Source organism: Galleria mellonella, unplaced genomic scaffold (genome assembly GCF_026898425.1).
Source record: "Galleria mellonella isolate WM207_F2 unplaced genomic scaffold, CSIRO_AGI_GalMel_v1 utg33, whole genome shotgun sequence".
Taxonomy (NCBI): domain Eukaryota; kingdom Metazoa; phylum Arthropoda; class Insecta; order Lepidoptera; family Pyralidae; genus Galleria; species Galleria mellonella.
Genome location: NW_026442079.1, coordinates 6,251,604 through 6,275,676, shown reverse-complemented (window position 1 = coordinate 6,275,676; position 24,073 = coordinate 6,251,604). Strand labels below are relative to the sequence as shown.

General features: G+C 30.2%; 1 protein-coding gene across 2 annotated transcripts in view; it reads left to right on the top strand.

Annotated features, from left to right (window-relative positions):
• The window catches only part of LOC113520281 (dendritic arbor reduction protein 1), an 89,876-nt gene that overhangs the window by 3,555 nt on the left and 62,248 nt on the right, over positions 1-24,073 (top strand). For both annotated transcript variants that reach the window (XM_026905560.3, XM_031911469.2), the window contains exon 2: positions 634-705. In XM_026905560.3, coding sequence (XP_026761361.2) covers positions 634-705 — 72 coding nt within the window. The remainder of the gene's footprint in view (positions 1-633; positions 706-24,073) is intronic.

Genomic DNA, 24,073 nt, shown 5'->3' with positions numbered 1-24,073 from the left:
TTGGAAATAGGTAACCTCTTCTAGATGGCATCTCAATATTTGATGTAAGTTTTACATCGAATTTTATGTCCAATACTTTTAAGATCATAACTAAGAAAACATTATTCAATTTAGTGCAGTAATGTTTGTGTGATACTAAAACAAGCAGACAGATAAATATTAAAAAAATATTGCTGTTAATTTTCCTGCTCTTATTGAGGATTTATCTTAGATATTTTATGTATCACCGAGTTACAACTTTATTATAATTTATGACGTATTTTAACAGACTAATGAAATTTACCGCATGGGTAGATTATATCCTAACCTAGCACATAGGATACTTTATGTATTTGTGCTAATTCACGAGAGCAAAGCCGCAGGATACAGCTAGTAAGGAATAAAGCACACCGATAAATGATTAAGTATTTCATAATGAACTTATATGAACTTATATAAATAAAGTTTTGATTCGCAATATACAGTTGTTTTGCTTAACAAAAAAAAGTTTCAATCGTCATAAATTAAGGAACATAAGAGAATCAAAAATGATTTAGAATTGGTGTTGTAAACGGATAGCATTACACAAAATAAATACAAATCAATTTTTGTCTTTTGGAAATCGATTTTTTAAAAGTATTGTTTGCATTGCAGATTGTCCCGGGCGGCGGTCACTGGGGCGCTCCACAGGCCGCCGGGCTGCTTGACTCGTGGTTTCAGATGCAGGTTAGTGCTTATTCTAGTTAATTGTTTCCAATTTAACTAAAATGATAACTTGACTGTTGTTATAGTACAATGTAAACTTTTTCCATCCATAATAGTAGCAGATAGAAAATATATTAAACAAATTAATAGACATGTTTTGGAAATGGTGCTTCAATTGTAGCTTGATACAGAGATATTGTAAACGTGTAAATAATCACAGGAAACTTGCTCAAAACTCTGGGATTTGTACGGCATGCCATATCTTGGTATAGTGACGAAGATGTGACATAATATGTAACTATTCCATATCTGTCCTAGGATGTTTTAAGATCTGAAGAAGGTAACTCATCCCAACATAGTGCAAAAGAAGGAAATCTCGAAATAGAACCTTATAACCAAGGCCCTTGGCTTGGCAAATATAAATAGTAGACTAAAATCCTTCGTTTATAGAGAGAGAATTACTCTCAGTAATGGCTAGTTAATGAATTATTATGGATACAATCTACCATTTCTAAGTTAATAGGATATCCCGGTTATAGCATTGGACAATGAATGGTGAAAATATTTGATCTTTTAGTACGATTTCATATACGCTTGCAGAATACTAGTGAGTAGTGACAGACTGGTGAGAAATAACATAGCTTAAGATGAAAATATGTAAAAACTATTCCCTATTGTAACGAATTTGCCAGGAACTAACTACGGTGGTTTCGGTTGTCGACCTGACAGAGAGGAAATGATAAATTTCCATATATTTATTTACCCATTAAGCTATAGAATAACTTAGGTAATCATTCACAACAGTCACTTATAGATTAGTTTAAATGTAGTTAAAGTTCACAATGTATTTTATAAAATATATAATAAAGAACTTTTATTATAGAAATAGAATACACAATATTTGCTTAGGAGTATCTTAAAAAAAATTCAATGCATGCCAGAAGAGCTGACAGCCACACACGGCCAGAATGAAAATGTTGCCGATGTATAAAGTTACAATGAGACCTGTATAAAATTTATACATCAATTGTCCCTAATTTGAACCTTACGCCGCTTTGATAAAGATGATTGAATATCAAACACAAGTTATTTTGATGAATCTAAACCCTAATTTGTATGCTACAAGCAATATTGACATTGTCACGTAGAAACAGCATGTATATGTATTTAATGTTGTATCTAATACAATAACAATAGTGCGTGCCTATTAGATCAGTTTATTTTCTAAACTAGCAAACACCTAATAGCGTTTTATTTTGGCTATTAACTGTCCACTGCTGAACGTAAGTCTTCCCCATAAGGGATGTTTTGTCAGTAGTTGTCACGCCAATCCCAATTGGCAACCGCAGTTCGGCTTTTGGAGATATTTTAAGAGGGACGTTGCTACCCATCCCTCTACCATTAAGTTCCCTTTGTCGCCTCTTGCGACACCCACAGGAAGCGATGACATATTCTATGTTAGGACCACATAATCATTAATAGTGTTTTTTTTTTTGGTTAAAAAAGAAATTGAATAATTCCTAGTAATTGATTTTTGTAATAAATGTAGTTAATTAGGTTCGTACAAATTATCTCAAAAGAAATTTATCTCAAAACAGCGTAAGTATAAAATAAAATTTATACAACCTTTGCAATTAGAAACGGGAGAAAAGAATTTTAAACTCTCTTAAGATATTATTAGAGACCTCTCTGTTTGTTTTATTTTTAAACGTTTTAAATTTGTAACACTTAATGTAATCAATGAGAATAAATTGTTTATATTGATATAATATTGTGATTTCTTGCTTACGATATTATAGAATAGGATATTGGAGTACGAACTAGGAATAAAGCACTTACTACAAATGAACTCAATTTATTTTTTTATGCAGAAAGAATGAATCAATAAATTTGGCTAACTTTAAATCTCGATCACATGTTATGTATGTATTGATATTACACAAATTTATACGGAACCTAACACAATAAAAGTCATTGTTGGGGCGCATGCGCCGTGTCGATCATGGGAATGAACAATTTTGAGTAATGTTATAGAGCAGAAACTATTTGAGATTGCATGCTAGTGTGTCCAATTAATCGATAATGTTCCCATGTGTAAATATCGACTAACATATGGATAGTATCGACATAAAATTTTAAGCAATACAGTCATTTATAATCCAATAATGTACCTTTATTATCAATAGTATTGATAGATTGCTCAAAACAATACTACCGATTATTTGTTAATAGTCAATTATATCATATAGATTATATAATCGATTAAATAAATATATAACACTGGACATATTACTCAGTGTCATCTAGTTCCAAACTAAGCAGAGCTTGTACTGTGGATATTAGGTAAATGATAGAAATATTTATTTCTTCTTTCTTAAGATGTTTTCTATGTTGCACACATACACATAATACGTATGTAACGTATTGTATACATAGAAAACATCTTATTGTTCATTTTGTTATTATACCTTGATTACTCGATTACTTGTGGCTGCAACTGAACTATTGATTAAATATCAATACCCAACAATTAATTAATATTGGACAACGCATATGTACTACACGTATATCGCAATGTGGCGCATCTGGATGGTTGTCAGTTATGTTGTCGTCTTAGCTAGATTAACAATGTAATTTATCATTATCATCCCCATACAATTATTAATCGTCATATACTCGTACGTTTCATTTTACTTATATTTTTCTGATAATAATTAAGTTGCGTGAACAGTTGTTTAATACATATTTGCTATACTTAGGTACCTACGTATTTGTTAATTAAACCATATTTGACAACATTCAGGTTTTTAAATAATTAATAAAAATCTGCAGATACATCTATACTTAAGAACTGACAGTAATATGTAATGTCCCATGTATCCACCGATGAAAATTTAATTACTAAAAAAACTTAATTAAAAAAATATTTGTAAATTTTCACACTTACTCAAAGATAATTGAATTTGTGACTAATCGTTTTATTTATTTATTTTTGTGGATAATTAATAAAAATATTTTAATTCTAATAAAGGATCTGCGAATTGTAAAAGGTATTAATGTTCAGAGTTCTTCATATACAAATACTATTTTATAACGATATTTATAACAAACACATCACAATATTGAAATATTCAGAAACAATACAGAGCTTATATATTAACTAATATAGTCATAAAATAGACTCCATATGAAATATTTGGTACCAAATCTTAACCAATTCTGTTATTTTTAATACCAAATTGCATGAAAATATAAACAACGAATAAATACAAAAATCCAGTGAAGTGTGCAAAGGAAGTCACAAGTTTTGTCGTTATTAACCCGAGCTCACTCATGCGTATGCAATATGTAGTCTGATAAATTTAAAAACTTATAGGTGCCTACTGTAGTATGGTAAATTGGCTATTTTTGTATAGTTGTATAAAAAAGCTTGTTTTATCAACGGATCTCTGAAATTGATTATATCTTTTTATAACACTATAATCATGTAAATCCTGATTTGATTTAAAGAATTATTTTTTAATCGATTGACTTTACTTCCATGATGAACCTATAAATAATATTGTCACTTTTCTTATTTAACAAAGTCTCATTTTATTTGCAAGTCTATTCTAAATTGATTGTATATATTAACTGATCTTAACTAAACAGGAACCGCTATTTTAGTGGCTTGAAAATATGCACGGTGGCGCATTGTACGCATAACACAAACACTAATTAAGTACTGCGATTTCTCATGAATGATGCCGATGGTTTTAATTAGTTAAGATCCAAATAAACATTACAATATTACAAGCATTGAAATTCTCAGAAATGTCTTTTATGATATACTTCCTAGAGAAGCAAAAGAAAACAGAAGACTTACTATTGTACCTATAGAGTAATATATAATTCACATGAGACTTGAAATATAAAAGGTCACTGACTTGTTCATAGATTAAAATGGTAAAAGAAAAATGTAGGTTATAAATATTTTACTTATTCGTTTTGTTCTCTAGGAACTAAAAGCAATAAATAATCAAGAAATTATAACATAAGAGCAATCTGAGTTTGAGACGAAGTGAATTTTTTTTTGTGGGTGAAAATTGAATGATAAACCCACCTGCGCTATCGATATACACTGCCGGCCAGTGCGAATGACAGGTGGGGATAAAAGTAAGAAAAGCTAGCACGAATTAAATAGTAACTAATAACTAATTTCCTAAAGGAACCGCGTGGTGGTTAACCTGTTTATGATAATATATTTACTCTATTGCTAGCAATAGGAACTATTAAATCCCTTTATCAAAATCCCTTTCCCCTTAAAACCAATAATTTGGTAAATATAGTGTCTTTATTTAACAAACGCAAAAAAGGTTGCCATTTAAAGAAAATTTTCAAAACATTAGGTATGTTTCGATACAGCAATCCAAAATAGGAAAGTATGAATACAAATGACGTATATTGTTATTAAAGGGATAATATTTATACAACGTGAGTTTCGCCTTACAATTTGTTGATGTGTGAACTGAACTAGGTTGTCTTATTTAAATTAACAAAAATAAATACAGACCCATGGTATAATTATGAAGATAATATAATGGAATCTAGCGTTTAACCCATAGATATGGATTGAAATAGACGGCGCAAATTCCTTAATATTATATATAGTAAGTATATGAAAATGATGGTGTGTAAAATTTTACTACTTATAGTGATGTTACAAAAATTATGCGATAACCCACTTTACAGCAGCAAAAATACTTCCAAGACTAGAAAATCTATATTTTCGAAGAAAAAACCGAAATATCTTATTAACAGAGAAAAAAAAAGTAGAAAATATATGAAAATAAGTAAACAAATTAAGAAATGTAATAAATATTTGACAAAATATAAAAACTGTGTTTTAAAAACAGATATAGAAACTGAGGAAAAATTCGATAACTACTTGAAATATTATGAAAATCAATTCTGGAGTAACAAATTACAGTTTGATACAAACACTACTAAATTATTGCTGCATATAAAGGAGTTGGAATCTTCATTGCAGTCTATTAGTGACAAATACACAAGTGCCCAAATTCAAATATACAAACATAATGTGGTGGTCAAGGAATTGATTGAAATCAATTCAAGAGAACCAAGTGGTATATTGGAACAAGTGGTGGAAGAAGAACCAAGCAGCACCACAAAACTCAATAGTCTTTCTTTACCTATGGTACCAATTGCTACTCACACACAGTCAAATTTATCATCTGACGACTTTACCCGACGACAGATACATAATAGTAATACTGTATTGTACTCAGATAGAATAGGAATTAACTTAGGATTAATTATGAATAATTGTATGTCAGAACAAATCGTAAATAATTGTATACCCGATGCCCCATTTAATTATATTGTAAAACAAATGTTATGTAATCAAAACAATTACAATAAACACACTACTATTGTATTTTTGATAGGAAATAGTATAGGTGTTTCTCAGAAGGACTTGAGATATCTTCTTAAATCTGTCTCAAATATGACTATAAAAAAATTTATTATATGTACTTTTCCTTATTCGGTTTCATTGTCTCGAAATCAGAACCAACAAATTTATAGACTTAATACTTTAATGTATAACATGAGCTGTTTTGTTGAAAATATTCATTGTTTTGATACAAATAAATTTGTAAATAATTTTAAATTGACTGAAGGTACATTGTACCTCTCACAATTTTACAAACGACAGTTAGCTACATTGTTAGCTTATAATATATTACATAGTCCTGTTATAAATAGTATAACAGTTAAACATAAAAATTGTATAGGATTTAGTAATTATACTAATGATTATTTAAACTTAGTTTACTGACAAAGAGAAAGCCAAAACATCTTAAACTAGTTCATCAAAATATTCAAGGCTTTCTTGGCAAAGAATTACTAATAGAATTATTTTTAAATGAATTTAATATTGACATTCTATGCCTCACTGAACATTGGCTAAAAATGACAAACATGTCAATTCACATACCGAATTATAAAATCCAGAGTGTATTCAACAGACAAAACTCTATAAGAGGAGGGTCTATTATTTTTGTAAATAGAAATATTAAAGTTAAAGAGCGTAAAGATATAGTAGCACTTTCTAAGGAATGTGTTGTTGAAATCTCATGTACAGAGTTGGATAAATATATAATTATATGTGTATATAGACCCCCAAACTCAAACTCAGACTACGTCAAATTTGAGTCCATCATGGAGGATGTACTGAAATTAGCATTTAAAAGTAAGAAATCTATATTAGTATGCGGGGACTTTAACGTGGACCTTCTAATTGATAGTCCTATGAAGACAAAAATCAATAGTTTGTTTAAAAGTTTTGGTCTAGTTCATGTCTTCTTAGAACCGACGCGAATTACATGTAATACAGCAACATGTATTGACAATATATATTGTAATTTTAATATTTTAAATAAATCTATTATAAATACTTTACCTTCGGACCATTGCGGACAAAGTGTGACATTTACATGTAATGAAATTACGGAAGATACCTATAAACTCTATAGACCAACAACAGCATATAAATTGCAGAAATTCAGGGATAGATTAAAGGAAAGCCTACCTTTTTTAAAGTATGATGATAATAATATAAATCCTAGTACATTATATGACCGATTTTTCAATATAGTAAAATCTCATTTTGATAATAATTTTACAATTAAGAAGTCAAAGATTAAGAATTCAAAATTTAGTGAATGGTCTACGTTTGGTATTAGAAAAAGTAGAGAGAATATGTATCAACTGTATGATATCAAGAGCTATTTGCAAGAACCTATTTTTGTTGAATATGTGAAAAATTACTCAAAAATATTTAAAAGAGTGTGTAACGCTGCTAAGATCCTTCACTTAAAACGTAAAATTACAACATCTAAAGACAAAATAAAGACTACGTGGAACATAATAAACACGGAAATAGGTAACAAAAAGTCTCGTCAGTTAAAATATAGGCTGAAAACTGAAAATGGTATCATTGATAAAAATGATCAAGTTGCTCAAGTTTTCGAAAATTTTTTCTCAACAATACCTTTAAAAGCAACAAAATCATTAAATTCGTCACCTGATTTAGCTAAACAATTATTAAAAAACACTGTGAGTTCCTGTATCTATGATTTTAGGTTTCATTACATAAATTCTTCTTGTATAATAAAGGCCTTTAACTCTCTCAATTTGAAAAATACGGAAGATATTTGGGGTATGTCAGTAAAGGTAATGAAATCTGTAATAAATGAAATTGCTCCTCATCTGGCTATAATATTTAACAAGAGTATTGATCAAGGAGTGTTTCCAGATCTAATGAAAGTTAGTAAAATAATGCCGTTATTTAAGTCTGGTGATAAGGAAAACCTTACTAACTTTAGGCCAATTTCAATTCTACCAGTATTTAGTAAGATTTTCGAAAAATTAATTCTTCTACAAATGTTAGACCATTTCAATTTACGTGACTTACTCCACAAGCAACAATATGGATTTACAAAAGGACGATGCACTGTTGATGCCGGCATTAATTTAATGCAATGCATTTTCAGTGCATGGGAGAATTCACAAGATGTAATTGGTGTATTTTGTGATCTTTCTAAGGCATTCGATTGCGTCGATCATAAAACTTTATTAATGAAGCTTGAACATTATGGAGTTAGAAATAAGTCTTTAGATCTCTTAAAATCTTACTTAAATTCAAGAATTCAAATAGTAGAAGTAAACGGTGTCAATTCTAGTGGATCTTATATTGAAATGGGTGTGCCTCAGGGATCTATTTTGGGTCCTTTTCTTTTTCTTGTATACATGAATAACTTACCGTATCATGTTCAAGATTTGTCTGATATTGTATTATTTGCTGATGACACTTCACTAATGTTTAAAGTGAATAGAAATACACATAACCTTGACCATGTAAATGTTGCTTTGTCTAAGGTTTTGATATGGTTTACGTCAAATAATCTAGTACTTAATTCAAAAAAAACTAAATGTATCAGATTTTCCATATCCAATACTAAGCAAGTGAATACCGCTATTAGATTAGACCACCAGGATTTAGACTTTGTAGATAGAACCACTTTTCTTGGCATAGTAGTTGATTATAAGTTGCAATGGGGCTTCCATATATTTGAATTGGCCAACAGGCTGAGTTCAGCTGCTTATGCTGTTAGAAAAATCCGACAATTAACTGATACAATAACAGCTAAGCTTGTATATTTTAGTTACTTTCACAGTATCATGTCATATGGCATTATATTATGGGGGAGGGCTGCTGACATCGATACAATCTTTGTACTGCAAAAAAGAGCAGTTCGGTCAATATTTAATTTGCCTTCTCGGGAATCTCTTAGAGAATATTTTAAGCAAACAGGTATACTTACTGTTCCCTCGCAATATATATACGAAAACATTATGTATGTACGTAAAAATATAAATCTGTTTAAAAATAACAGTGACATACATAATTTCAATACAAGAAATAAAAACAAATTGAATGTTCCTTGTTATCGCCTTAGAAAAGTCAGTACATCTTTCATGGGGAACTGTATACGTTTTTATAATAAACTTCCAGATGACGTTTTACAATTAAATGAAAGAAAATTTAAGACATATATAAAAAGGACTCTCTGTACAAAAGCATATTATAAATTAAATGACTATTTAAATGACAAAACTGCATGGATTTGAATTTTGTATTAATGTGAATTGTATTGTAAATGTAATTATTGCATTTTTTCTTAAATCAATATTATTTTCTATAGTAATTATTATAATTATAGACTGACGTATCATAAGTATCTGTAACAGATGTATATGAATAAAGATGATTGATTGATTGATTGATTATGAAAACTATATATTAAGTAACTTTTCATAGACCTATAATTACATTTACTAGATAATTTAGTAAATATTTAATGCACACCCCTTTACGCAGAAAACGTTTTAAAAATACCACTTGCTGCTGTTTTGGTGAATACCTACTCTAAACTTCTTTGAAACTTTAGAAGTCCGAGTGGAAATTTAGTAAAAAGACATAGAAGTAAGCTCTTTTGAGCTTGCTCATGAAAAATTCGATATACAAAAAACGTGTAGGTACTGCAATATCTATTTAATATAAGCCTGTAGTTCAAGCTCAATGTCGGTAACGCGTGTAAAATAATATTAAACGCACCATTAGAGCCGCGCGCACTGTGACATCGGCCATTGTTCTGTTTCCTATTTCTGTTAGTCGATGATTTTCATTTGATTCACGTGGATCAATGATATGGCTAATGATCCTACCATTCATTTATACTTTTTTATGTAATAACTACCAAAATGTTATCTATCTAAATACAGATTAAATATAGTTTTATATTTGAGGTTTAGTACGCAAGTTACCAGTAATGTTTCGGAAGATGCGAGTTTTTATTTATAAGACGTATAAAAACTAAGAACTTTTAGCTTTATTAATTCTAGGTATTTATTCACGCAGTGATTTATTGCAACCCTCAAATGATAGCAAATACAACTCTTCGACAATACAACCTATATAACTGTGTCTGTTCATGCTTTTATACTTTTTGATGTATTTTTCTTTTCTGTATTTATTTTTTCTATGGTATCCATGGCAATGTTCACATCTATAGGCGATTATAGGTACTTTATATAGGAAAAAGATATTTATTTAGGTATATACCTCTCCTTAATAATTATAATATTTTACAATGCCCATAGTTCGATTTGTCCAAAATTTCATATGTAGTTTGATCTTACATACTAATGCATAGGTACCGTCTATCTAACAATTTATTTAGTATTAATTACAAGTATTTAGTTCATGAATTACTTTACTTAATATTATTAACATGAATGTTTCAACTGATAATAAAAATACTTTTGAGCTCGAGTTCACCCTTATAACACTAATCAACATTACACACTCCACTGGCTTTACTCAGTTGCGTAAGCGCAAACGTAAATGAGATTCATATGAAGAAGAGGGGGTCAAGTGGGAGGGGGGATGTAGTGACAGGATTCACGGTCCAACTGGTGAGCACAATGATCGTACTCAATACTTGATCGATTATGCTATTATACCTGGCTATATATGTACATACCATATTACACACTGATTTGTTAATAGTGTTAGCAGTTGAAACAATTTTGTTAAAGCTTTAATATTGCTTCTCTGATGAAGAAAAAAGTTAGTTTTTCACTAATTTAAGTAAATTACATGTGCCCTGGCCTTATAATACTGGGTTTCCCTAACTTAGAGGTTAAAGATTTGACAATTAATCAATTAAGTATTCTAGTATCATGCATAAACATAACATTTGTAAAAAAAAAAAATATTAATAAAATATAAAAATCATACTTGAATAATTTATTTATTTAATAATTCATTTAAAAATTTCGAAACAAGCGGGTCTTGAACCCATATCTTCTAAATTATGCCGACTCTTTACTAACTACCTCTTCACTGGGCACACATCCGCTTCGAATTTTTTCAATCGCCTAATAATTTTTCAAATATATTTTTCATATTTTAATAATATTTTTACAGAAATCCGTTATAAGTAAATTAATATTAGTAAATTACCAAGTAGATACTTGCAAATTTAATCAGTAACTTGGCAAATTTAATAATTTTATTTGACAATATTAAATACTAAATACAAAATTTTTGAAAGACAAATATTTAAAAAAAATGTTGATATGATTCAAATTTCAAAAGTAATTTAATTTAAATAAACGCTATTTTATTTCATCATTCCTATTTAATGATTAGATGATCAATCAGTTTGTTGGCCGAGAAGTAACTTTAAAAATATTTGTATTAAGTGAGATAACAATACTAGTGAACATAATTAACAAATTCACTTCAGATTTGGTGATAATATTTTGTAATAAATATAAATACAAAAAATACAGGCAAATCGAGAACTACCTCGTTTGGAATTTTAACATAAACAGAGGACTCATGAACGTCATGAATTGAATAAAATTGTTATTACGTTTCAAAGTTTACTTACTTTTTGATGGTTAGAACAAATTTGGCTTGCTGAATGTTATTACAGTACTCATATTTTTACTTTACAGTGATATTAATAATGCCACTGCTAGCTACTAAAACTACTAAACTACCTTTAATATGTCATACATCGTTAATCCGTTGTTCGTTACGTAAATGTTTTAAGCTATATAGTTATACATAAAATATTAATTTTAACTTGTAAAACTTACTTCAATACCGTAGTTGAAAGTGACAATAATTTAATTTTTAATGTCAAATCCATACATATTATTTCACATACTAATAAATGAACGACTAGTTTAATTTGTTTAACATTTATACGAGAACCTAAAGTCAAATTAACTTTTCACAACCATAAAATTACAAATATTCTATATTCTTGTCTAGTTATGTCAAATAATCGTAGAAAGAGAACATTGTATTATATGGTTAAATCTTTATTGTACACACTTGTTTAATCAAATCAATAAGAAGAATCAAAATAAACTGTACTAATACCAAATAACTCATAGTTAATAGTAATAATTAGACTATATTTAAGTACATTAACTACTAATGTTTTTTTTTTTTTTATAATGGATTGGCAACCCCCCCTGCGCTAACGGTATACGCTGGCGGAGCACCAGTGAGAAATGATAGGTGAGAATGAAAAAGCAGGTCAATTAGCCCATCGTGATGAAAACATATAGAATTTAGCACGATGGTTTCCAGAGGGAACCACGTGGAAGTCGACCTGACAGGGTATATTGCTAGCAATGGGGCTGGTAGTCCGCATTACTAACAATCCCTTCCCCCCTAACTACTAATGTTAAACTCTGGCATCCTTGCATTTTTTGTCATTGATCGGATAATAATTGTCTTTATAATTAACACGTTTTTCTATGTCAACTTTCGCTGGTCTGCCATATATTTTAAGGATAGTACTTTGTTCTGCCACGTACACTTTGCATTTAATGTTGCAGGCATTTTTGGCTCTGAGGCGAGCTGGATTTATACGTTTTTTCACCACACATATTAATGCTGTGAAAAATCTTTTTACAATCATAAAATATTATTATATTATGTATTTATTTATCTATTATAACAAAACCACATGATATGAAATTATCATAAATTAAACAGAAGCTAACCTACAGGTGCGTACACCTGTAGAATTAAAGCTGCCATTTTTTTAACATTAAATTTTTGATGCCGCTGTAGTAATAACTAAGTCCTTTGCGTTCATTGATAAGTAAAGAAATCTGCAAAAACACTTTGGGTGAAGATATCGTGTTCAAATAAAGCTATAAGTTAGTATTATACATGTACAAGTATGTCAGTGGAACGTTATCGCTACATATCAATAAGTAAACTAAAGTTAACCTCGCTTACTTAGAATATCTATCGCACTAGATACCTCGTAAAACTTAAGTATTCGCTTATTTGCTATTTGATTCATTGGTTGTTATGAAATACCGAAACCATTACTAAAACTACAAATTTGGCACAATTGAGTATTTGTTCTTTATTTAAATATTTATCTTACTTTTTAAAGTACTTCTTAATTAGATCAGAAATTTTGATTCTAAAGTATCTAAATTACCTAAAAATCCTATGTATTATTTTTAAATAAAACTATTACGAAACATAATAATCATATTAAATCAATAAATACTTATATAAAACTATCGTATCTACTTTAATATCTATATTGAATCAAATCCTACATAAATTTCATTATTTGTCTAGTAGCATTATTACTATTATGTTTCCATAGAAATACTAATCAATTTTTATTAAATATTTATGTTTAATAAAAAAATTATGTTTATTTTATATAAAATATATCCTAGTGTGATTATCAACTTATTAAAGTCAAACTTTTAAATGGGTTATAAACAACTAACCTTTTGATAATTATGTCAGTGAGATCAATTTTGGTGGATAATTTTTCTAAACCTATCTTTACAATTAAAATTTCAATTTGATATCACAGCGAAATCTTTAATCTAATGACATCAATATGATCTGACCAATCGGCAATAAATTTTAATAATTTATTTGCGCTTACATCGACGTTACCCATAGTATCTTCAAAAAGGACAGTCGTGTTATTATACTTGATATTTTTAATAGAATTTGATGATTTCCTTTATAAAATAATTTAAAGTTAACTTTTCATAACGGTCTAATTGCATTTAATGTTGTCAAAACTGAATTAGATTTCGCAGTTGTAAGATATCAATTTTTTTATAACTGTACGAAAATTAATAAACATTAATAAAAGAATAATAATATTAATTAATAGACAAACGGGAATGTGATATATCTTAAAAAAAATATCTTTTCATGACTACCTAATAAGTACCATAATTTAAAATAACTGTCTACTAACGAGGCTCGTGTCCTCCGGAGCAACAGCAAGACACTCGCTGCCTCATAACCTTACATCATCGGTGTGTGACTCATTTTTAAGTTCATTAAGCATATATTTTACATGAATTTTTGTTGTCTCAGGTTTAGGAATCCGCAGTAATATTGCAAAAATATAACCAGAGAGTTTGTCCCAAAATTTAAGTAAGAACTTCGATTAAAAAAAAGAATCATAATTTACGAATGTAGATAATAATTTACACATATTACTGGTAATTAGTATAATTCAGGTATTCTGTACATTGCCTAGATATTGTATAGAATACACACAAGAAAAAACAAATGGACAGAGATGTGGTAAATAAACTTTTTCTAGGGAAGTGTTAGTACAAAGAAATCTAAAATTGAATCGATTACGATGAGTCGTAAGAGAAATCTAAAATGATTAATATTTTCGACTTATCTAATTGAAAGTATTTTTTTAATCCGTAGGTATATGTATATAGGTATATGCACCTACTGCCTTTACACCTGTAAGTTTCACTCATGTACATTAGATTAGTAAGTTAATTAACGTATCAATCGATTAACGATAAGTTTTACAAGAATGTTTACATTTGTAAATTTATCACAACTAAATTATTATGTAAACCACTAATATCAAACTTACATGTGTAAATTTTGAATGTCTTATTCAAAATTTTTGTGCCATTTGAGTTTATATTCTGTTTGCCTACTTCGTAAGAGTTTTTGTGTGAATAAATACAAAATAAATCGATATTTTTCTTTAGTTTTTTTTTTTTACTTTTCTAATACCTAATAATTATTGTGAATATGAAGTTCTTATAATATGAGATTAATTTATTTATTTTTATTATTTGCGAACATTTAATAATTGAAAGATCTATATATTTTGTATAATAGTCAGTTTATGTGTACGCGGCTTTACATAAACTATTGTACCAAACTTGAAGCTATCCTCAAAGATATTTCATTAATTCTTCGTTATTATCTAGACTATAGAAAGCAATTATAAAAAGCAAATGGAAAGTATTGAAAAAATCTTAGGGACGCACCTGACAGCGCTTACTGTGCGAACCAACAATTTACTGTATAATCAAAAATATAATATGCATAAACGAATATACATTATCGTAAACATCTCTTTATATTGCGTATTCTGTTGTTTTATGAAAATTTAAGGTGGATGATATATTAATCATAACCACTGTCAGAAACAACGCCATCATTGTACAGACTTAATAAATCGATATGACTACTAAAATTCGTTCGGTCATATACTACATATTATGTAACTACTCAAGTACCTTGGTCATAGTGACATTATTGAAAATTTTTAGCAAATTATCGTATTGCATATGGTTAATGCGACGCGGTACCAAAATGTTTACTTATACATTAACGTGACTTTAGCTAAGTGTTTTTTCAATGTTTTCTCTGTTCAATCACATTTCGTTACTGAACTTTTCTTTATACTATACGCATCTATTTATTCTTGGAGATCTGCTATAAAAAGTAATTTCAAACTTTTGGTCCCTAATTTCGATGACATACGTTCACACCGAATCTTTCGTAGAAAGAGAGTATCGCTTGAGTATTGCTCATCATATAAATCTATAATATTTTTTTTCAACTTAGAATGGCAAACAAGCTGACGGCCCACCTGATGGAAAGTGGTAATCGTCGCTTATAGACATGAGCAGTACCATGGACATATCAGAGTATACTGTTTCACCCATGATATCTCCCTCCTCCCCATGCGTTGCCATTCCTGAGGACTTAGGTGTTATTTCTTTGTACCCTGTTTCACTTCAATTCACAGTCCTATCCCACTCTTCAAACCGAAACACAGCCATGCAAACATAACTGCTTCACGGTAGAAGTACGAATGGGACAGAGGTACCCAAGCAAACAACTATTGTATAGTCTCCCTCTGGTATTATTCATAATATATTAAATTACTGTTTCGTAGTTCGTTCAGGACCAAAATATAATATAATAGAAAATCGTATCGAACTACTTTAATAGTCTGTAAGTAATATCTAAGATTAAAATACTATTACAAAAACATCTCGAACATTAATAAACGATTTATAAACATTAGATACATGCAGTACAATGACATAAATTAGTAATATCCAGAAAATAATTAATCTTATATAAATGGTAGATATTAGCGAGGTACATATACCTAATTGTTTTTAAACATTCTAATATTATCATCCAATCATTTTCACTGGTTCATTAATTTATTATTACCTCGTAAAGTGGGCTTATAACTTTATTCAAGAATTTAAATACAGTATCTCAACTCATTCTAATGATTTAATGAGACTAATCAGTGTAAAAAGTAGATAGTTTAATCCAACTCTGGAGACCTTCCACGGCACAAAATCTACCGAGGCAGACAATCTAGGTTAGGGCGACGCGACCCCAAATCGTTCTTGCAGCTCTATCGTGCTTCATACGAATGAGCGAGACGGAAAAGGCTGACCTAGAGTAGCAGGTTGGGAATCCGGAAGGTATGAAGAAACCGGCTTCACGATGCATTTTTCCATTCAATGGAAAGCTCTACGTTTGTGTCGCGGACCGTTGTGATTCCTTTCCGTTTTTTGGCTGCTTTATGGCTTTGGTTGCGGTCATGCACCTTGCAATTTACAAATAGGTTAATACGTGATAAAAACAACAAATTAAAGTTTATACAACAACAAATATTGATATGTTTATTATGATTTCTTCGAACTCTAGAGATTTATATTTTGTTTTTATTCAATTAACTTTATTGTATTTGTCCCAATTTAATTAACTTGCAATACATTAGGGGTGCCAATATGTTACATAATTTTCATACTTCTGTCAATTTGCAGTTAATGTTATATATTTGTAATAATATAAAATAATGTAAATATATTCACATCCCCTAATCGGGATAAGCAGGATACTTAATTGAAATTGATAAAAAAGAATATTAATTATAATGAATAAGTACTAGGTGGAAAGCATATAGTGAAATAGGTACAGGCGCTTACCATCTCAACGGTTTAAAATAGAGTCCCACTATCAACGACTATCGAAATAATTTATGTATATTCAGTAAATCTTTGTTTTACCCTTAGTTGAGAATTATATTTTGAATTCCACTTTGGGTTTGCTGAAGAGGACTCTTTTACAATTAAGTAGACCTTTGTGCATTTACTTATCTGTGTCATATTTTTATGTACTATCATTGTGTACAGTAAAGTATAAATAAATAAATAAATAATTACATTATGTATTGTTTGCTATGTTCTGTGTTTGTTTATTTGAACTGGTTTGGTTTAGCTATTTGGAGAGAATGGATGAAAGAATAATTACGGAAGAGATGTATAGAGCACGAATGAATAGAGATGTCGATAGGGGCTGCCCTAGATGGACGTATATTGACCAGATAGACGACAACGTGCTGAAAATAGGCCAAATTAAAAGTACACGTAACCAGCAACCGTGTATGAAATGATTGATGAATGTGGGGGAAGCGAAAAAGGTTTGTTTGAATCGAAGCATTTTGGGTTCCAAGAGACAGGCGTGACATATAGTATATATACATTAAAGTCCCACAACTAAGCAGAACTCATCGACAACTAATTTAGGGTATTGTTTTATAGGTGTACAGCATAATGGGATTAAAGTGGAATGATATTATAAGTAAGATATTTTATAATTATACGAAAATACTCGTACACTATAATTGCTTTTGAATATTCAGAAAATATATAAAATACGTTATTTATCCCATTACTGTTATAAATGCGAAAATTTGTGATTACGTACGAGGTCTGTCCGGAAAGTTCGTATAAAAGTGTTCTGGAATGCGAGAAAGAGGAGTGGGGAGGCCAGGTAAGCGCAGGACCCCTTCCTTATGTCCCTAACAATGCTTCAGTTCTGGTCTGACCGCCGTGCGGTGCGAACTGGCTTGTCACGCCATCTGTGAAGTTACCTCTTAACGAAACCCCGTCGGCATGGAGCCCGCTTCCGTTGAAGAGCAGCGCGTCGTAATCAAGTTTCTCTCGAAACTCGGCAAGAATGGCCGTGAAATTTTTGCCGATCTCAGAACAGTTTATGGGGATGATGCTGTGAAGGAACCAACCGTCCACAAGTGGCTAAAAAGATTCAGAGAGGGCCGAGAAAGCGTTCAAGATGACCCACGTTCAGGACGTCCTTCCACTTCACATTCCGACGAAAACGTGGAAAGAATTCGAACTTGTGTTAATGGGGACCGTCGTTTAACGGTCAGACAGGTGGCTGAAGAGCTTAATTTGGGCAAAACCGTGGTCCACGAAATTCTAAGAAACGAACTTCAAATGAAAAAAATTTGCGCCAAGATCGTTCCGTGAGTTTTTGAGTAAAAATTCCATTACGGTGACCGAACACCCCCCTATTCGCCGGATTTGGCCCCGTGTGACTTCTTCTTGTTCCCAAAAACCAAATTGGTACTTCGGGGGCGGCATTTGGGGGACATAAATGAGATAAAAAAAGCTACGACGGGGCAGCTGAGAAACCTACAACCAGAGGACTTTCAAGGAGCCTTCTCACAGTGGAAACGGCGTTGGCACAAGTGCATTATGTCACAGGGGGAGTACTTTGAAGGGGATAAAATTGATTTACCTGAATAATTGTAAAATAAAATTTTTAAAAAACTTTTATACGTACTTTCCGGACAAACCTCGTATGAAGCAATTTCTGTTAATCTTTCAAACATTTTTAAACGAATTTCAATGAAATTTTGCTGCACTGTATGTAGGATACTATAATACTAATTCACATAGACAAAACCACGGAAAACAGTTATTTATAATTAAATATATATATATATATATATATATATATATATATATATTTACACTAAAGAGGTTACAGTTAACTTGATAAAAAAGAATCACTCGTCCCTAAATAACTCTTGTACATATTACAAATATGAAATTTAGATATATCTGTTGATGAGTCGCCTGGCCCGACAAGAACAGTATACGAGTATTTAGTAATTGATACTTGGTGTTCATTAATAGTATAATATAAATAGTAATCTATCTTTAATAGTAATAATAAATGAAAAAAGCATGCTCCTGATTACTGTTTAACCCAAAATTAAGGTTAAAAGAGGCGACAAAACAGCTTAGGCAATACACTGGTTAATAATTCTTGTCCACCAAGTCAATTCATCAACTCACCTACATTCACTGCGCCATTCAATAGATCTTATAATTTCGAAATATAATTTAATTAAGCAAACGCGATAATTTTATCAAACTAAATCTGAATGTTCGCCTCCAATAGGTATAAATTGTAGGTAGTTCACCGATCTATTATATCTGTAATATGATATTAAAGATTAATTCCGCTACTATTTTTAATATCTACTTATTATTGTTAAAAATTATGGGGTAGACAGAAAAAATGCTACAATTCATATCTCTTATGATTCCTCCAAATTGATTTAATTACTCATACACGTTCACTGTACGGGTACTTTAAATTTGGACCTTCTTTAACATGATGCCTATTTGGTCGCTGTATGTAGGGTCAATGTCATCTAGGGTGAATCCTACGAACATTTCCATTGATTCGTGCTCTTTAAATCTCTTTCGTAATTCTTCTTTTATCTATTCTCTCCAAATGGCCAAAGCATAATAATGTGTATGTATATTAATGAATAAACTAATAATATGCATGTAGAAACAGAATGTTAATAATAAACAACCAATCAACATTGCATTGTTTAAGAAGTCATAATTAACACAGTGTAGACAGGTCGTAAATATAAAATTAACACTTAAACAGCTAGGTATTGATACATCTCTATTTCTCAATTTCTTTTTTATATTTAAAAAAAAAAAATTCGTTTATTTTTAGCATCAACGTTGAATATTCATACTAATAACATGTGTACATTTTTAAAGAAGTGCACGATTGAACTGCTGGACGGAAAACTTTTAATGGGTGAAGATGGAATGGCAACCCCGCCTGTGCGGCGGAGTTGGCCCATAGTGACCAACTGAATAAGAATTAACCACTACGATTTTCAGAGGGAACCGCGTGAAGGACCTGATGGAAGGATTTGAGTGAAATTTGGTATACGGGTAGGTTTTATTTTAAAACATAGGATATTTTATAATATAATAGCTAGTATATAATAATTACGACACCACAGCTAGTAGTTAGATTATATATTGTTCTGTATTTAAAAATAACCATCAATTCAAATATACCATATTATGAAAGGGCTGACACGTTAATTAGTTTATGGGCAACGCCATACCAAAAAATACAAGTACCCAAACTATAATACAATCATTTGAAACCAATTTAAAAAGGTAAGCTAAGGTGTACTGTCCTATTTAAATAGCCATAAATTTCGATATGTCACGGAGAGCTGACACTTTAATTACTTTATTGGTAAATCCAAACCAAGGTCGGTTTACTTAAAAATTTACTTAATCTATATTCTATAGGTACTAATTTGAAACAACAATATAAAGTTCAAGTTAGATTATCCTATTTAAAATAAAATCGATTAAATGCAAGTTGAACTCACATGCCGAGGGTTCTGTACATAAAATAATGAGTGAACAAATTACTGTTTTCTTTAAATAAAAATTTACTTTAATAATGAGTTTGTGTTTTTATATAACAATGGAAACCTAATTGTTTTTCATTCCTATTTAGGTACATTTATAAACTGTATTCATTTTCCGTCCACAAAATTATAAGATAAAGAATAAAATTTTTTTTTTCATTTTTAAGATTATTTAACACATAAAAATAAGATGGTTTTAAAATGTGCAAATAAAGTTCTTTCATTGGATACCTTATTCAGACACATAGCCTTCTTTTGAAATTTTGAATATCCTTGATTCAGGACCCTATAGTAAAGAAAATAAAAAAAAAAAACAATTATTTTCGTTGTAATTTATATGGGTCAAGAGCTGCCACGGATGGACAGTTCGACAAAGTCGTATCATAAGAGTTCCTTTGTAAAATATTAGTACGGAACCCTAAAATAGCCATTAATTTCACTATGTCATGATTAGATGACACTTTAATTAGTTTATTGACAAAGCCAAATAAAAATAATCAAGAATATAACAATTATCAAAACCTACTTATTTGAAAACATAGTAAAAAAAATTAATAGGTTCGATTATCCTATTAAAAAAAAAATAGGCAATAGTTCTAATATATCACGAAGAGCTGACATGTTACTTAGTTTATTGGCAGTAGCATGCGACAGAATCGCGATGTTCAAAGGGCCTATGGCCCCTCTACCCCACCCTCCCCTCTTTAATGCTTGCGGCGCGTCGGTTGTCCGCTTTCTACCCTGCGGCAGTGAGCACTCGCCACATTCCGGCCGCGGGTCATGTGCCACTGAGGCTGGAAGCGACAATGTGTGTAACTAAGCCATTTGATTAGCTAAAATTTTTCAAACAATATAACATTATTACGAAAACAATTTATAATTTAATTACAAAATAATGACTATCGAGATTTATTCACTTATCGGTTTTACTCATTTATTAGTTATACCATTACTAGTTTGACTCGATAACATCCCTTATTCATTCTTGTTTGTTCATAGTCATGTATAAGGTCTCATCAAATTTGATCCCACTGGCCGTGTGGCCCCAGCATAAAATAGACTATCCCTTCCATCTCTGTGGGTGTCGTAAGAAGCGACTAAGAGAACTTAATGATAGAAAAATGGACAATAGCGTCCCACTTAAAACATATCTAAAAGCCTAACTGTAATTACTAACCCGCTTGCCAAGCGTGGCAACTACTGGCAAAACTCCCATTATAAGGAAGGCTTATTCAGTAGTCAACAATTAACGGCTGAAATAACAGAACTGATGAAAGTCAATATAAATCATTTTAATTTAATAATTCAACTTTATTTATAAAATGGTAACATTAGATTTTCATATGACTCAATCAACCTATGTAGAAATAAGGTTCTCAAATAGCGCTCCGTACAGGTTAACGCTGTGTCGGATTGCGCGTTGCTATTCTTGGGGGCTGCGGTATCGACTGCCTCCTCGAGCTATTTCCACCACCAGACCAGGGATGTATCGTTTAACAAGAAGTGATCGGTTTTTGAATAAAAAGACAACGTATACGTAAAATTTTAAAAATACTTTACAGTTTCCGTTAGTATTAAATACCTCATCTATATTCATGCTGCTAACTTATGCTTGCATATTTTAGCCCCAATTTGAAGGTTTTGATATGACAATAGCATAATATGGTGTGGTATAATAAAAAGAAAATAATATCTACCATATCCCAGCAATATCATTGCTTAGTTGTATGATAAATGTATTCATAGATACATAAATGTAATTATTAATAATAAATGTAAGTATTTTTATAGAATTTCTAAAATTTAAGTCCATTATAGTATTAAAGTTTTGATTGGTTATTCATTAATTAATACTACTTAGGTACTTTTATGTAGTCTATGTTATCTGTCATGTTATGGCAAACATTTTATCTATTATTTATCATCTGTTGATTTTTATTATTATGTACTTATTAACACGTACCTACTTGACCCTACACATGCATACCTACTTGAAAATTTGAGCACGAAGTACTTTTAGTTCTGATCAATTACAGTTCTCTGAATATCCGTTACATTGTAAATTATTTGAGTATATTAAAACTTAGTAATACGTAGTCCTGAGTTTAACGAAATTATTAAAGACATAGAACTACAATCATGAAAGTGGTCTAAACCTTAAAACGTAACTGCAGGTCCTTATAATCACATTTCTTCACTTTTTAAAAATATCCATTTAACCTACAATTGCATTACGATTGTAGGTTAAATGGATATTTTTAAAAAGACGTATACATAGTATTATACAGTGACGATGTAAAAGCTACGTGCTACGTACTCTCTAGCTACGTGACAGCCCAGAAAGTTTTATGGAAGGAAAAAAAAGGTTTATGGCAAAAGATTTTTCATTAAGTATTTTCGAAGATTCTTCTTACTAGTAGTATTTATGCATTGCTCAATTCTGAGGCGGTATTCTCTAAACTTATCTCTTAAACTAATACTTAAATTTGATAATTAAGCAAAATTAGTTTTATAAAACATTATAAATAAAATTTATAATAATTTAGATATTAAATTGAAATTTTAATTTTAGAGACAGGATTAAAAATATTATTGATCCTCATTATCGATTGTCTCATGCAGTCAAAGAAATAAAATAAAAAAATGTAAGTATTTTTAATATTAAATTTTCAAACACCTCTTCTACAGAAATGTTTATGCTTCTGAGCAAATCGACATACGAAATACAATTTACACCATATGTTATTGAAGGTGAAAATGTTTATAATAGTAACTACAATATTCCTTCGTCGCCCCAGTTATCTTGTGTCATCGACTCAGTACATTTATTGTATTATTTGCGTTTGCCGTTATCTCTTATTGATATGTTCAAACGACTTATCGATTGAGTTGAGTCTTGAATATGCTGTTCCTCCTTCGGTGCTGACTTCTTTTGCTGCTTTTTGCTCCAATTCTTAAGTATATACCTACAATGTAAAAATTATAATATAAAAGGCAACAGCGGTTACATGGGGTATTCTTAGTCACTGGGTGGTGGTGGTAAATGTGTAATTAATCACTACCTAGACCAACTTCTGGACGGACTTCTAAAAAATATAAAATATTGAAATAAAATAATTTATAATAATATTTGCAAAACAATAATGATTTAAATCCATTTTATATAATTATTGTTATAATGTTTCTGAGAATTGATTTATTCCCCTCTTGCCAGAATGATTATGTCAACTTTGCTTATTTTCACAAAAACTTAGTGTTAAAATTTTCGGAATCTTATATCTTTATTATAAGTGGATGAAGATTATATAAATTTACTAATTATTATTAATATGGATAATAGTAAATGCAATTAAACTTGGATCGATATATTGATCAAT